The sequence below is a fragment of the Hyla sarda genome, chromosome 6, assembly GCF_029499605.1.
Source record: "Hyla sarda isolate aHylSar1 chromosome 6, aHylSar1.hap1, whole genome shotgun sequence".
NCBI lineage: Eukaryota > Metazoa > Chordata > Amphibia > Anura > Hylidae > Hyla > Hyla sarda.
Genome location: NC_079194.1, coordinates 25,225,628 through 25,238,187, shown reverse-complemented (window position 1 = coordinate 25,238,187; position 12,560 = coordinate 25,225,628). Strand labels below are relative to the sequence as shown.

The 12,560-nt window shown below is 47.8% G+C and overlaps 1 protein-coding gene across 4 annotated transcripts in view; it reads right to left on the bottom strand.

The window, feature by feature from the left end:
* RTCA (RNA 3'-terminal phosphate cyclase) overlaps positions 1-12,560 on the bottom strand; it is a 53,242-nt gene that overhangs the window by 29,320 nt on the left and 11,362 nt on the right. For 2 of the 4 annotated variants that reach the window (XM_056523360.1, XM_056523359.1), the window contains exons 2-5: positions 8,521-8,610; positions 4,520-4,620; positions 1,738-1,881; positions 298-421 (exon numbers count right to left, since the gene is read on the bottom strand). In XM_056523360.1, the coding sequence (XP_056379335.1) occupies positions 298-421; positions 1,738-1,881; positions 4,520-4,620; positions 8,521-8,571 (420 nt within the window). In that variant the 5' untranslated portion in view covers positions 8,572-8,610. Of the gene's footprint in view, positions 1-297; positions 422-1,737; positions 1,882-4,519; positions 4,621-8,520; positions 8,611-12,060; positions 12,086-12,329; positions 12,480-12,560 lie in introns of those variants that run through there. The other 2 variants (XM_056523358.1, XM_056523361.1) reach the window with 2 other exon arrangements.

The following is a 12,560-nucleotide window of genomic DNA, read 5'->3' as shown; positions in this document are numbered from 1 at the left end:
CCTAGGAAAGAGTCTCCTAGGACTGTACCCACCTTTTCCAGCCCACGGGAGCACCTGAAAGCTGAACTAATTTATGCAGGATTCAACTGCCGAGCCGAAAAGTTCGTGACGAATTGAATTTACTGTAAGTTCGCTCATCTCTAGTCACAACTCATGTCACTTATCAGGGTGCATCCTGGGACCTCATTGATGTCATACAGGTCTAAAATAAGAATGTACAGTAGGTTTCCGACCATATCAATTGATTTAATGGTTTCCTCGCACGAGCCGGGCGGCAGATGAATGATGCATACAAACCATGGTGGTATAGTCGATCTGCGGGGCCATCTCTGCGTTGGTGCCCCCTTTAAAGATCAGTTCAGAAGGCGTTTCGGCAAACAGGAGGCAGGGAAGAGAGACTTGGAGTAACAAGCACACGCTCCTACAAAGACAACCAGAGGGGGGCAGAAGTGAGTAGTGAGGCAGATGAAGAGATGGCAACCGCTAGGACAGTGTTTCCCAACCAGGGTGCCCCCAGCTGTTGCAAAATTACAACTCCCAGCATGCTGGGAGTTGTGGTTCTGCAACAGCTGGAGACACACTGGTTAGGAAACACTGGGCTAGGACAATGTGGCAGTAGTCAGACCCCCTGATCGGTCATTGGTGGCATACGGTTACAGTAATGTATCAGAATGTGGATTCCCTAAGCTTTAAAGGGGTACCCTGACACCCATAGTATTGAACAGGTCTTCAAATCAAATTTTACAGAATTTCGGGCAGAATCCCATTGAACACGGCAAGGCTTTGAATTTTGGCAAAATCAGCTAAATTTGGCAGCAAGCTTTGCAGTACACAATTTGAGCAGAATAACAGAGAATCAGCTTTGTGGATATAGTCAGAATGTAAAAGGCCATAGAATAATTCAGAATGAAAGGGGTACTCCGGTGGAAAACTATTTTTTTTTTTTTTTAAATCAACTGGTGCCAGAAAGTTAAACAGATTTGTAAATTACTTCTATTAAAAAATCTTAATCCTTCTAGTACTTATAACCTGCTCTATGCTCCAGAGGAAGTTGTGTAGTTCTTTCCAGGCTGACCACAGTGCTCTCTGCTGACACCTCTGTCCATGTCAGGAACTGTCCAGAGCAGGATAGGTTTGCTATGTGGATTTGCTCCTGCTCTGGACCGTTCCTAAAACGGACAGAGGTGTCAGCAGAGAGCACTGTGGTCAGACAAAAAAGAAATTCAAAAAGAAAAAAATTCCTGTGGAGCATACAGCAGCTAATAAGTACTGGAAGGAGTAAGATTTTTTTAATAGAAGTAATTTACAAATCCGTTAAACTTTCTGGCACCAGTTGATTTAAAAAAAAAAATAATAGTTTTCCACCGGAGTACCCCTTTATGGTCTATTCACACGTACAGTATTCTGTGCAGATTTGATGCGCAGCGATTTTCTGCTGCAGATTTCAATGTAAACTGAACACAGCTTGAAATCCTCTGCATCAAATTTGCGCAGAATACAGTACGTGTGAATAGACCCTTAAGGAGATAGAAGATGGCAAGATCTGCCCTAATGACTTGAAGCCCCATTACCGATCAGTGTTAAAACCATGATTTCTCCGAAATTTCACCGTGTTACAAATCATGGGCTGTTCTGCTACAAGTTTTGGCATGGAACCGAATTTTCTGCTCCTTACAGTTGTGTGTGGTTATAAATTTTCTACTACTCTCTATAAACACATTAATGGGGCTCACTGACCCGGCAGTCTTGGTGTCAGCCGTCAGACATCCCCCTTTTATTCTTCCGGGGGTGAAATCTATTTCTGTAGATCCCACTGCAGCGTTTTCCAATTGGCCGGCGCACAAGTCTCGAACCGTCTCCAGTCCTGATAGATGTTGTGGCCTATGAAAAAAATGTCAATAGATAAACATGGAAGCACGTGACGGTCCTGCCTCTCCAGAGTCTACCTTACAGACCAGAGATTTCAGAACTGTCTTTCCGGCAGTATGCAGGGGAGTCACAGGACAGTCCCGTCTGGTCACAGCAGCCGCTGGTAACTGTTATTAAGAGGCCATCGCCCATCCTGACTGATCTTAGACTGCCAACCACGGACACTTAAAGTCAGTTAACAGTAGTCGCTGCCAGGACTTATGACGAGTGAAATGGCGAAGGGGGTGATGAAGAGGGTGAGGAAGTGTCACAGGGGGTGATGAAGAGGGTGAGGAAGTGTCACAGGGGGTGATGAAGAGGGTGAGGAAGTGCCACAGGGGGTGATGAAGAGGGTGAGGAAGTGCCACAGGGGGTGATGAAGAGGGTGAGGAAGTGCCACAGGGGGTGATGAAGAGGGTGAGGAAGTGCCACAGGGGGTGATGAAGAGGGGGAGGAAGTGCCACAGGGGGTGATGAAGAGGGTGAGGAAGTGCCACAGGGGGTGATGAAGAGGGTGAGGAAGTGCCACAGGGGGTGATGAAGAGGGGGAGGAAGTGCCACAGGGGGTGATGAAGAGGGTGAGGAAGTGCCACAGGGGGTGATGAAGAGGGTGAGGAAGTGCCACAGGGGGTGATGAAGAGGGTGAGGAAGTGTCACAGTGGGTGATGAAGTGTCACAGGGGGTGATGAAGTGTCACAGGGGGTGATGAAGTGTCACAGGGGGTGATGAAGTGTCACAGGGGGTGATGAAGTGTCACAGGGGGTGATGAAGAGGGTGCGGAAGTGGCACAGGGGGTGATGAAGTGGCACAGGGGGTGATGAAAAGGGATGATGAAATGGCAAAGGGGATGATGAAGTGGCACAGGGGTTGATAAAATGGCACTGGAGTAATGAAGCAGGTGATGAAATGGCACAGGAAATGATGTGGAGGGGGTAAGTAAATGGCACAGGGGGTATGAGGAGGAGGAGCTGATTAAGTGGAACAGGGTGATTAAATGGCAAAGGGGTTGATGAAGAGGCACAGGGGGTGATGAAAAGGGGTGATGAAATGGCAAAGAGGTTGATAAAATGGTGCTGGGGTAATGTAATGGGTGATGAAATGGTACAGGGAATGATTTTGAGTGGTAAGTAAATGGCACAGGGGGGTATGAGGAGGAGGAGGTAATGAAGTGGCACAGGGGTGGTACATGGGTTGATGAACGGGGAGATGAAATGGCACTGGGGTAATGAAGGGGGTGATGGAATGGTACAGGGAATTAGGAGGAGTGGGTGAGTAAATGAAACAGGGGCGGATGAGGAGGGGGTGATGAAGTGGCACAAGGGGTGATGAAGAGGGGTAAAGAATTGGCACAGGGGTTGATGAAGAGGGTGAGGAAGTGTCACAGTAGGTGATGAAAAGGGGTGATGAAATGGCAAAGGGGTTGATAAAATGGCGCTGGGGTAATGAAAAGGGTGATGAAATGGTACCGGGAATAACAGTTACAGGGAACGATGTGGTAGGGGTAAGCAAATGGCACAGGGGGTATCAGGAGGAGGGGGTAATGAAGTGGCACAGGGGTTGATGAAGAGGGTGAGGAAGTGTCACGGGGGTTATGAAAAGGGATGATAAAATGGCAAAGGGGTTGATGAAATGGCGCTGGGGTAATGAAAAGGGTGATGAAATGGTACCGGGAATAACAGTTACAGGGAACGATGTGGTGGGGGTAAACAAATGGCACAGGGGGTATGAGGAGGAGGGGGTAATGAAGTGACACAGGGGTTGATGAAGAGGGTGAGGAAGTGTCACAGGGGGTTATGAAAAGGGATGATGAAATGGCAAAGGGGTTGATGAAATGGCACTGGGGATGAAGAAGGGGATGATGAAGTGGCACAGGGATTGATAAAATGGCACTGGAGTAATGAAACGGGTGATGAAATGGCACAGGGAATGATGTGGAGGGGGTAAGTAAATGGCATAGAGGGGGTATGAGGAGGGAGTGATGAAGTGGCACTGGGTGACGAAATAGCACAAGGGATGATGAACTGGCATATTTACATACTGTTACACAGACGCATAAATTGCAGTAATAAAAATGTATGGGGACACAACATATTATATATTATAGATACAAACAAAAGATTTTAACGAGATATGTTGTATCCTCATACATTTCTTTCCGTAGACCATCATTTCCCAACCAGTGTGCCTCCAGCTGTTGCAAAACTACAACTCCCAGCATGCCCGGACAGCCAACGGCTGTCCGGGCATGCTGGGAGTTGTAGTTTTGCAGCAGCTGGAGGCACACTGGTTGGGAGACACTGCCGTAGACCAATTGCTTTAGAAGCGGGCTATGGAGTTATCTATACCCTTTAAAATAAAATAAAAACCTTTAGGTGAAATTTTTTTTTATTATTTTTTTTTAATCTTTATTAAAAATTTTCATGCATACATAAAAAAAAAAAAATATCATGACTACAAATAAATAAATATATATATATATATATATATATATATATATATATATATATATATTATAGAATACAAGTGGTGTACAGTAAGAACATTAAAGGGGTTCTCCATTTTGGACAATCCGTAAATTCCTAGGTCATAAGAAAAGCCATCAGAGGACCCACCTTAGGCCCGGCGTGCTTCTCCCCGCTCGGATCTTCGCCACTCGGATTCTTTTCCCCAGCAGACAGCTCAGAGCAGTGCAGATCCGCAGGATCTGACCTCCCTGACGATCACCAAGAAAAATAACGTAAAAATAAAGTCATTCCATCCTAAAGCCCCATTACAAAACTACAGGCTGTTTGGGCTTGCTGGGAGTTGTAGTTTTTCCAACAGGAATTATTGATTATAATGAATGGTTACATACAAAAGGCCGTCTGTCCCCGGTTTTTTGTTTTTTTTTTATCCCCGTTTCGGTTCCGTTCTTTCAAGCAGTAAACGGATTAAAAACTGTTTTTAAAAAATCCCATTCTTGTCAATGGGGTTTTTTTTTTATTTTTTTACAATCCGTTTACATCCGTTTGTACCCGTCTGCGCTCATTTCCGTTTTTTTTTGACGGCAGAAAAAAACGGCACATGCGGTATTTTTTCTACTGTCAAAAAAAAACCGGGTACAGTAAATTTAACATTGAAGTCTATGGAAAAGGGATGAGCCTTTAATATCATCCGTTTGCATCCGGTATTGTCCGTTTTTTTTTGTTGTTTTTTTTTTAAAGTCCGTTTTTATTTTTTTTTGATGGGTCTAGACGGCCGTGTGTGAACGCAGCCTAAATCTAGATTTCCTTGCACTTTTGAATAAAATAAATGGACCAAGAAGGGGGCATGTGTTGGAAACGATTAGTCAATAGAAGTGAATGGATACATCTAGATAGATAGATAGATAGATAGATAGATATATATATATATATATATATATATATATATATATATACTGTATATACACGATTTAAAAAAATAAAATCGTATGAACTCGACTCGAAAAACTGTGACGTGAAAGCGGCGTTAGGCTTATGCGTATTGGTCAGATCCCACAAAAAAAAGTATGTTACTCAGAACCTGATCCTGACCCTATACATCACCTATATTTATTAAAGAAATCCCTCTTACCATTAGCTCACAGTGTTAGAAATCCTCTCAGGGGAAGGGGGCGTGTCCCTCCTTGTGGTGGTGGGAGGTGATTGGTGTGTGGTAGGAGGGGGTGTGTCCCTCCTTGTGGTGATGGGAGGTGATTGGTGTGTGGTAGGAGGGGGCATGTCCCTCCTTGTGGTGGTGGGTGGTGATTGGTGTGTGGTGGAAGGGGGCGTGTCCCTCCTTGTGGTGATGGGAGGTGATTGGTGTGTGGTTGGAGGGGGCGTGTCCCTCCTTTGTGGTGGTGGGAGGGGGCGTGTCCCTCCTTTGTGGTGGTGGGAGGTGATTGGTGTGTGGTGGGAGGGGGCGTGTCCCTCCTTGTGGTGATGGGAGGTGATTGGTGTGTGGTAGGAGGGGGCGTGTCCCTCCTTTGTGGTGGTGGGAGGTGATTGGTGTGTGGTGGGAGGGGGCGTGTCCCTCCCTTGTGGTGGTGGGAGGTGATCAGTGTGTGGTAGGAGGGGGCGTGTCCCTCCCTTGTGGTGGTGGGAGGCGATTGGTGTGTGGTAGGAGGGGGAGTGTCCCTCTTTGTGGTGGTGGGAGGTGATTGGTGTGTGGTGGAAGGGGGCGTGTCCCTCCTTGTGGTGGTGGGAGGTGATTGGTGTGTGGTGGAAGGGGGCGTGTCCCTCCCTTGTGGTGATGGGAGGTGATTGGTGTGTGTTGGAAGGGGGCGTGTCCCTCCCTTGTGGTGGTGGGAGGTGATTGGTGTGTGGTGGGAGGGGGCGTGTCCCTCCCTTGTGGTGGTGGGAGGTGATTGGTGTGTGTGGTGGGAAGGGGCATGACCCTCTTTGTGGTGGTGGGAGGTGATTGGTGTGTGGTGGGAGGGGGCGTGTCCCTCCCTTGTGGTGGTAGGAGGTGATTGGTGTGTGGTGGGAGGGGGCGTGTCCCTCCCTTGTGGTGGTGAGAGGTGATTGGTGTATGGTGGGAGGGGGCGTGTCCCTCCCTTGTGGTGGTGGGAGGTGATTGGTGTGTGGTGGAAGGGGGCGTATCCCTCCTTATGGTGGTGAGAGGTGATTGGTGTGCGGTAGAAGGGGGCGTGTCCCTTCTTGTGGTGGTGGGAGGTGATTGGTGTGTGGTGGGAGGGGGCGTGTCCCTCCCTTGTGGTGGTGAGAGGTGATTGGTGTGTGGTAGAAGGGGGCGTGTCCCTCCTTGTGGTGGTGGGAGGTGATTGGTGTGTGGTGGAAGGGGGCGTGTCCCTCTTTGTGGTAATGGGAGGTGATTGGTGTGTGGTAGGAGGGGGCGTGTCCCTCCCTTGTGGTGGTGGGAGGTGATTGGTGTGTGGTGGAAGGGGGCGTGTCCCTCCCTTGTGGTGGTGGGAGGTGATTGGTGTGTGGTGGGTGGGGGCGTGTCCCTCCCTTGTGGTGGTGGGAGGTGATTGGTGTGTGGTAGGAGGGGGCGTGTCCCTCCTTGTGGTGGTGGGAGGTGATTGGTGTGTGGTGGAAGGGGGCGTGTCCCTCCTTGTGGTGGTGGGAGGTGATTGGTGTGTGGTGGAAGGGGGCGTGTCCCTCCTTTGTGGTGGTGGGAGGTGATTGGTGTGTGGTGGAAGGGGGCGTGTCCCTCCTTTGTGGTGGTGGGAGGTGATTGGTGTGTGGTGGGAGGGGGCGTGTCCCTCCCTTGTGGTGGTGGGAGGTGATTGGTGTGAGTGGTGGGAAGGGGCGTGACCCTCCTTGTGGTGGTAGGAGGTGATTGGTGTGTGGTGGGAGGGGGTGTGTCCCTCCCTTGTGGTGGTGGGAGGTGATTGGTGTGTGGTGGGAGGGGGTGTGTCCCTCCTTGTGGTGGTGGGAGGTGATTGGTGTGTGGTGGAAGGGGGCGTGTCCCTCCCTTGTGGTGGTGGGAGGTGATTGGTGTGTGTTAGGAGGGGGCGTGTCCCTCCTTGTGGTGGTGGGAGGTGACTGGTGTGTGGTGGGAGGGGGCGTGTCCCTCCTTGTGGTGGTGGGAGGTGATTGGTGTGTGGTGGGAGGGGGCGTGTCCCTCCCTTGTGGTGGTGGGAGGTGATTGGTGTGTGGTGGGAGGGGGCGTGTCCCTCCCTTGTGGTGGTGGGAGGTGATTGGTGTGTGTGGTGGGAAGGGGCGTGACCCTCCTTGTGGTGGTGGGAGGTGATTGGTGTGTGGTGGGAGGGGGTGTGTCCCTCCCTTGTGGTGGTGGGAGGTGATTGGTGTGTGTGGTGGGAGGGGGTGTGTCCCTCCTTGTGGTGGTGGGAGGTGATTGGTGTGTGGTGGGAGGGGGCGTGTCCCTTCCTTGTGGTAATGGGAGGTGATTGGTGTGTGGTGGGAGGGGGCGTGTCCCTCCCTTGTGGTGGTGGGAGGTGATTGGTGTGTGGTGGAAGGGGGCGTGTCCCTCCTTGTGGTGGTGGGAGGTGATTGGTGTGTGGTGGGAGGGGGCGTGTCCCTCCTTGTGGTGGTGGGAGGTGATTGGTGTGTGGTGGGAGGGGGCGTGTCTCTCCCCTGTAGTAGTGGGAGGTGATTGGTGTGTAGTGGAAGGGGGCGTGTCCCGCCTTGTGGTGGTGGACAGGTTCTGGCCATACATTTTACCACAGAGAGATTTATAGGGCCAGAAAATTTATTCTGATGCTATATTGGAGTCGGGAAGGAATTTTTCTCTTGGTATGTGGCAACTGGCATCAGCCTGAGGTTTTTATTTTTTTCGGCTTCTTCTGGATCAACACAGCAGGGACACAATAGGGATATAGGATGAACTTGATGGACTCTTTTTCTTGGTCTTTTTATAACCTTATGAACTATGTAACCATGTAGAGCTCCTTTCACACTACCGCTACTGCCCGTCAGTAGAGGGTCCATTGGAAGATAGCGGGAGAAAAATTAGTGCTTGCGACGTCTTTTTTCTCCCGCTATCTTCCGGCAGAATATTGGCCGCAATAACAGACGTCAGAGAATCCAATTCAAGTGAATGGGATCCTCTGTGCCCGTTATGCCTCCCGTTGGGCTCCGTCACACTAACGGCCCTTAGTCCTCCATAGCACAAACACGAGACGGGCGCTCACCCCCTCCATAATGCTGCCATCAATATCCACCGGTCCGCCCTCTTCCGCCATGGTCCTGAGGTAATGTCACCGACACTTCAGAAGAGGAACCTGCAGAAAATTACAGGAGTCAGAAAATAGGAAATACGGTCATCTCTCTCCAAATAATGGGATGCTGGGAGTTGTAGTTTCACCAAAGCCATAGCTTGTAGGCCAGATATATCAAACAGTCATTACTCAGGCACTCAGGGCATGCTGGGAGTTGCATCCCATCCCTTCCCCAATATCCCATCCCTTCCCCAATATCCCATCCCTTCCCCTTAATCCCCTGGTTGAACTTGATGGACATATGTCTTTTTTCGACCGTACTAACTATGTAACTATGTAATAACACCCCCCCCCCCCCCAAAAAAAAACAAAAAACATTTTTTTTCCCTTTATATCCCGTTTCATACATACGTACAACACATATATGGTATCACCATCTGCCCCCCCCCCTCCCAAAAAAGAAAAAAATGTAAAAAAAAAAAAAAAAGCAACAATCAAAAAGTCACATGTATTCCAAAATACCAATAAAAATCTACACGTTTTCCTATTTAAAAAAAAATAAATAAAAAAAAATAAAAAGAAGAGATCTATTCACATCTCGTTTTCGCAATACGGTTCCCGTACCCGGTTTCAGTGTAAAAACCGTATGAAACCGTATTGCGAACCCTGTCCAGAGGAAAAGTTGCCCAGTTGCCCATAGCAACCAATCAGATCGCTGCTTTCATTTTGCAGAGGCCTTGTTAAAACTGAAAGAAGCGATCTGATTGGTTGCTATGGGCAACTCAGCAACTTTTCCTCTGGACAGGCCTTGATAAATCTCCCTCCCCCCGTATGTACAGACATGTCATTGAAAACCGTAGGCCAAACGTAGCATCCGCTTGTGTACGTTTTGCATCAGTTACGGTTTTATCCGTTTTTCTCCCATACACAAAACCGTAGTCTACTACGGTTTCATGTCTGGGTGAAAAAACGGATACAACCTGTACACGTTTTATTATAATTTTTTTTTTTTTTAAATGGTGATCAATGGAAACCGTACAAAACCGTATGTGCGTACGGTTCCATCCAGTTTGCACAATACGGTTTTGCAGTTTGCGCATGCGCAGTGCACGACGAAAGTTCTTCCCACCTTTTTTTTCCCTTGGAAAATCAATAGAAGAACTTTATTTAATTCAAAGGACAGACATAAAACCGTATCAGTTTTTTTTTCCCCCTAAAAATGTATTAAAAGGGGTACTCCGGTGGAAAACTTTTTTTTAAATCAACTGGTGCCAGAAAGTTAAACAGATTTGTAAATTACTTCTATAAAAAAAATCTTAATCCTTCCAGTACTTATTCGCTGCTGAATACTACAGAGGAAATTCTTTTCTTTTTGGAACACAGAGCTCTCTGCTGACATCATGACCACAGTGCTCTCTGCTGACATCTCTGTCCATTTTAGGGACTGTCCAGAGCAGCCTATGTTTTCTATGGGGATTTTCTCCTACTCTGGACAGTTCTTAAAATGGACAGAGATGTCAGCAGAGAGCACTGTGGTCGTGATGTCAGCAGAGAGCTCTGTGTTCCAAAAAGAAATTAATTTCCTCTGTAGTATTCAGCAGCTAATAAGTACTGGAAGGATTAAGATTTTTTTAATAGAAGTAATTTACAAATCTGTTTAACTTTCTGGCACCAGTTGATTTAAAAAATAAAAAAAAGTTTTCCACCGGAGTACCCCTTTAAACCATTTGCAACCGGAAATCCGTTTCAAACCGTATACGGCAGTGGTCTTCAACCTGCAGACCTCCAGATGTTGCAAAACTACAACTCCCAGCATGCCCGGACAGCCGTTGGCTGTCCGGGCATGCTGGGAATTGTAGTTTTGCAACATTTGGAGGTCCGCAGGTTGGAGACCACTGCCGTATACGGTTTAAAACAGTACAGTGGTATATACGGTTGTATACGGTTCGGTCCGGTTTTGAGACATACGTTTTTTGTAAAGAAACCCGATACGGGAACCGTATTGCTAAAACGAGATGTGAATGCAGCCTTACTGGGATGCTGGGAGTTGTAGTTTCACCAAAGCCATAGCTTGTAGGCCAGATATATCAAACAGTCATTACTCAGGCACTCAGGGCATGCTGGGAATTGCAGTACTAAAAATATGAGGAAACGATAATGCTCATCCATTCAGGGCTCATATATATTGTTACAACAAAGCATGCTGGGAGTTGTAGTTCCAACAGAACCACAGCTATTCATAAACCTCATCACTAAGACACAAATAAAAGCTGTCAGGGCATGCTGGGAGATGTAGTTCTGCACTGTATAGGTGATCACTGTATATGCGATTTCAATGTCTATGCAAGTGTTTGGCAACCAGAGTGCCTCCAGCTGTTGCAAAACTACAACTCCCAGCATGCCCGGACAGCCAAAGGCTGTCCGGGCATGCTGGGAGTTTTAGTTTTGCAACAGCTGGAGACACGCCGATTTATATAAACCTTATTACTTATACGCACAGGGCTCATACAACCAAAGCTTACAGGGCATGCTGGGAGTTGTAGTTCCAGCAGAACCACAGCTGTCCATAAACCTCATTACTCATAGAAGTAAAGTTGTCACGGCATGCTGGGAGTTGTAGTTCTGCACTGTATAGGTGATCAGCTGCGATTTCAATGGCTATGGAAGTGTTTTGCAACCAGGGTGCCTCCAGCTGTTGCAAAACTACAACTCCCAGCATGCCCGGACAGCCTTCGGCTGTCCGGGCATGCTGGGAGTTGTAGCTTTGCAACAGCTGGAGACACCCTGGTTGCAAAACACTGAAGGATAATCATCATTATGATTAGTAGTGTTGAGCACGAATATTCGTAATGCTAATTTTTATCGCAAATATCGCCACTTCGCGATTTTGCGAATATTTAGAATATAGTGCTATATATTTGTAATGACGAATATTTTTTTTGTTTGTTTGTTTTTTGTTTTTTTTTTTGCATGGAAAAAGCGAATATGCGAATTTCGCAAACATAGGACGAATAATCATCAACATATTGGCAAAATATCGCAAATTCGAATATAGCCCCTACCCGCTCATCACTAATGATTAGTGTTGAGAACAAATATACATAATGCTGGGAGTTGTAGTTTTGCAACAGCTGGAGACACGCCGATTTATCTAAACCTTATTTCTTATACACACAGGGCTCATACAACCAAAGCTTACAGGGCATGCTGGGAGTTGTAGTTCCAACAGAACCACAGCTGTTCATAAACCTCATTACTGATAGAAGTAAAGCTTCCAAGGCATGCTGGGAGTTGTAGTTCTGCACTGTATATGTGATCATCTTCGATTTCAATGGCTATGGAAGTGCAACCAGGGCGCCTCCAGATGTTGCAAAACTACAACTCCCAGCATGCCAGGACAGCCTTTGGCTGTCCGGGCATGCTGGGAGTCGTAGTTTTGCAACAGCTGGAGACACGCCGATTTATCTAAACCTTATTTCTAATACACACAGGGCTCATACAACCAAAGCTTACAGGGCATGCTGGGAGTTATGGTTCCATCAAAGCCACAGCTTGTAGACCACGGATTATCTGGAACAGTAATTCCTCGGCATGCTGGGAGTTGTAGTGCCACAGATATGAGGAAACGATCATACTCATCCATACTCCTACAACAAGGCATGCTGGGAGATGTAGTTCTACCAGAGTCGCGGCTATTCATAAACCTCATCACTAAGACAAATGAAAGCTGTCAGGGCATGCTGGGAGTTGTAGTTGTACTCCTTCCCAGTCCCCGCACCTACCAGCCCCGCAGTACACCGGCTTCTGACAGGCCCCGCCCCTTCCTGTTAGCCATTTAACCCCGTCACGCCTGGAGGGACACCACGGTAAAGACTCCGCCCACTCTGCGTCGTTACGGTTCATTTGTGTATAGGCCCCGCCCCTACACGGCGTCAGCGGGTGGATGGTTATAGCCGGCGCTGATTGGCTGCCAACCTTTCACACCTCCGCCCCGCCCCCTTCTCCTTGCCTTT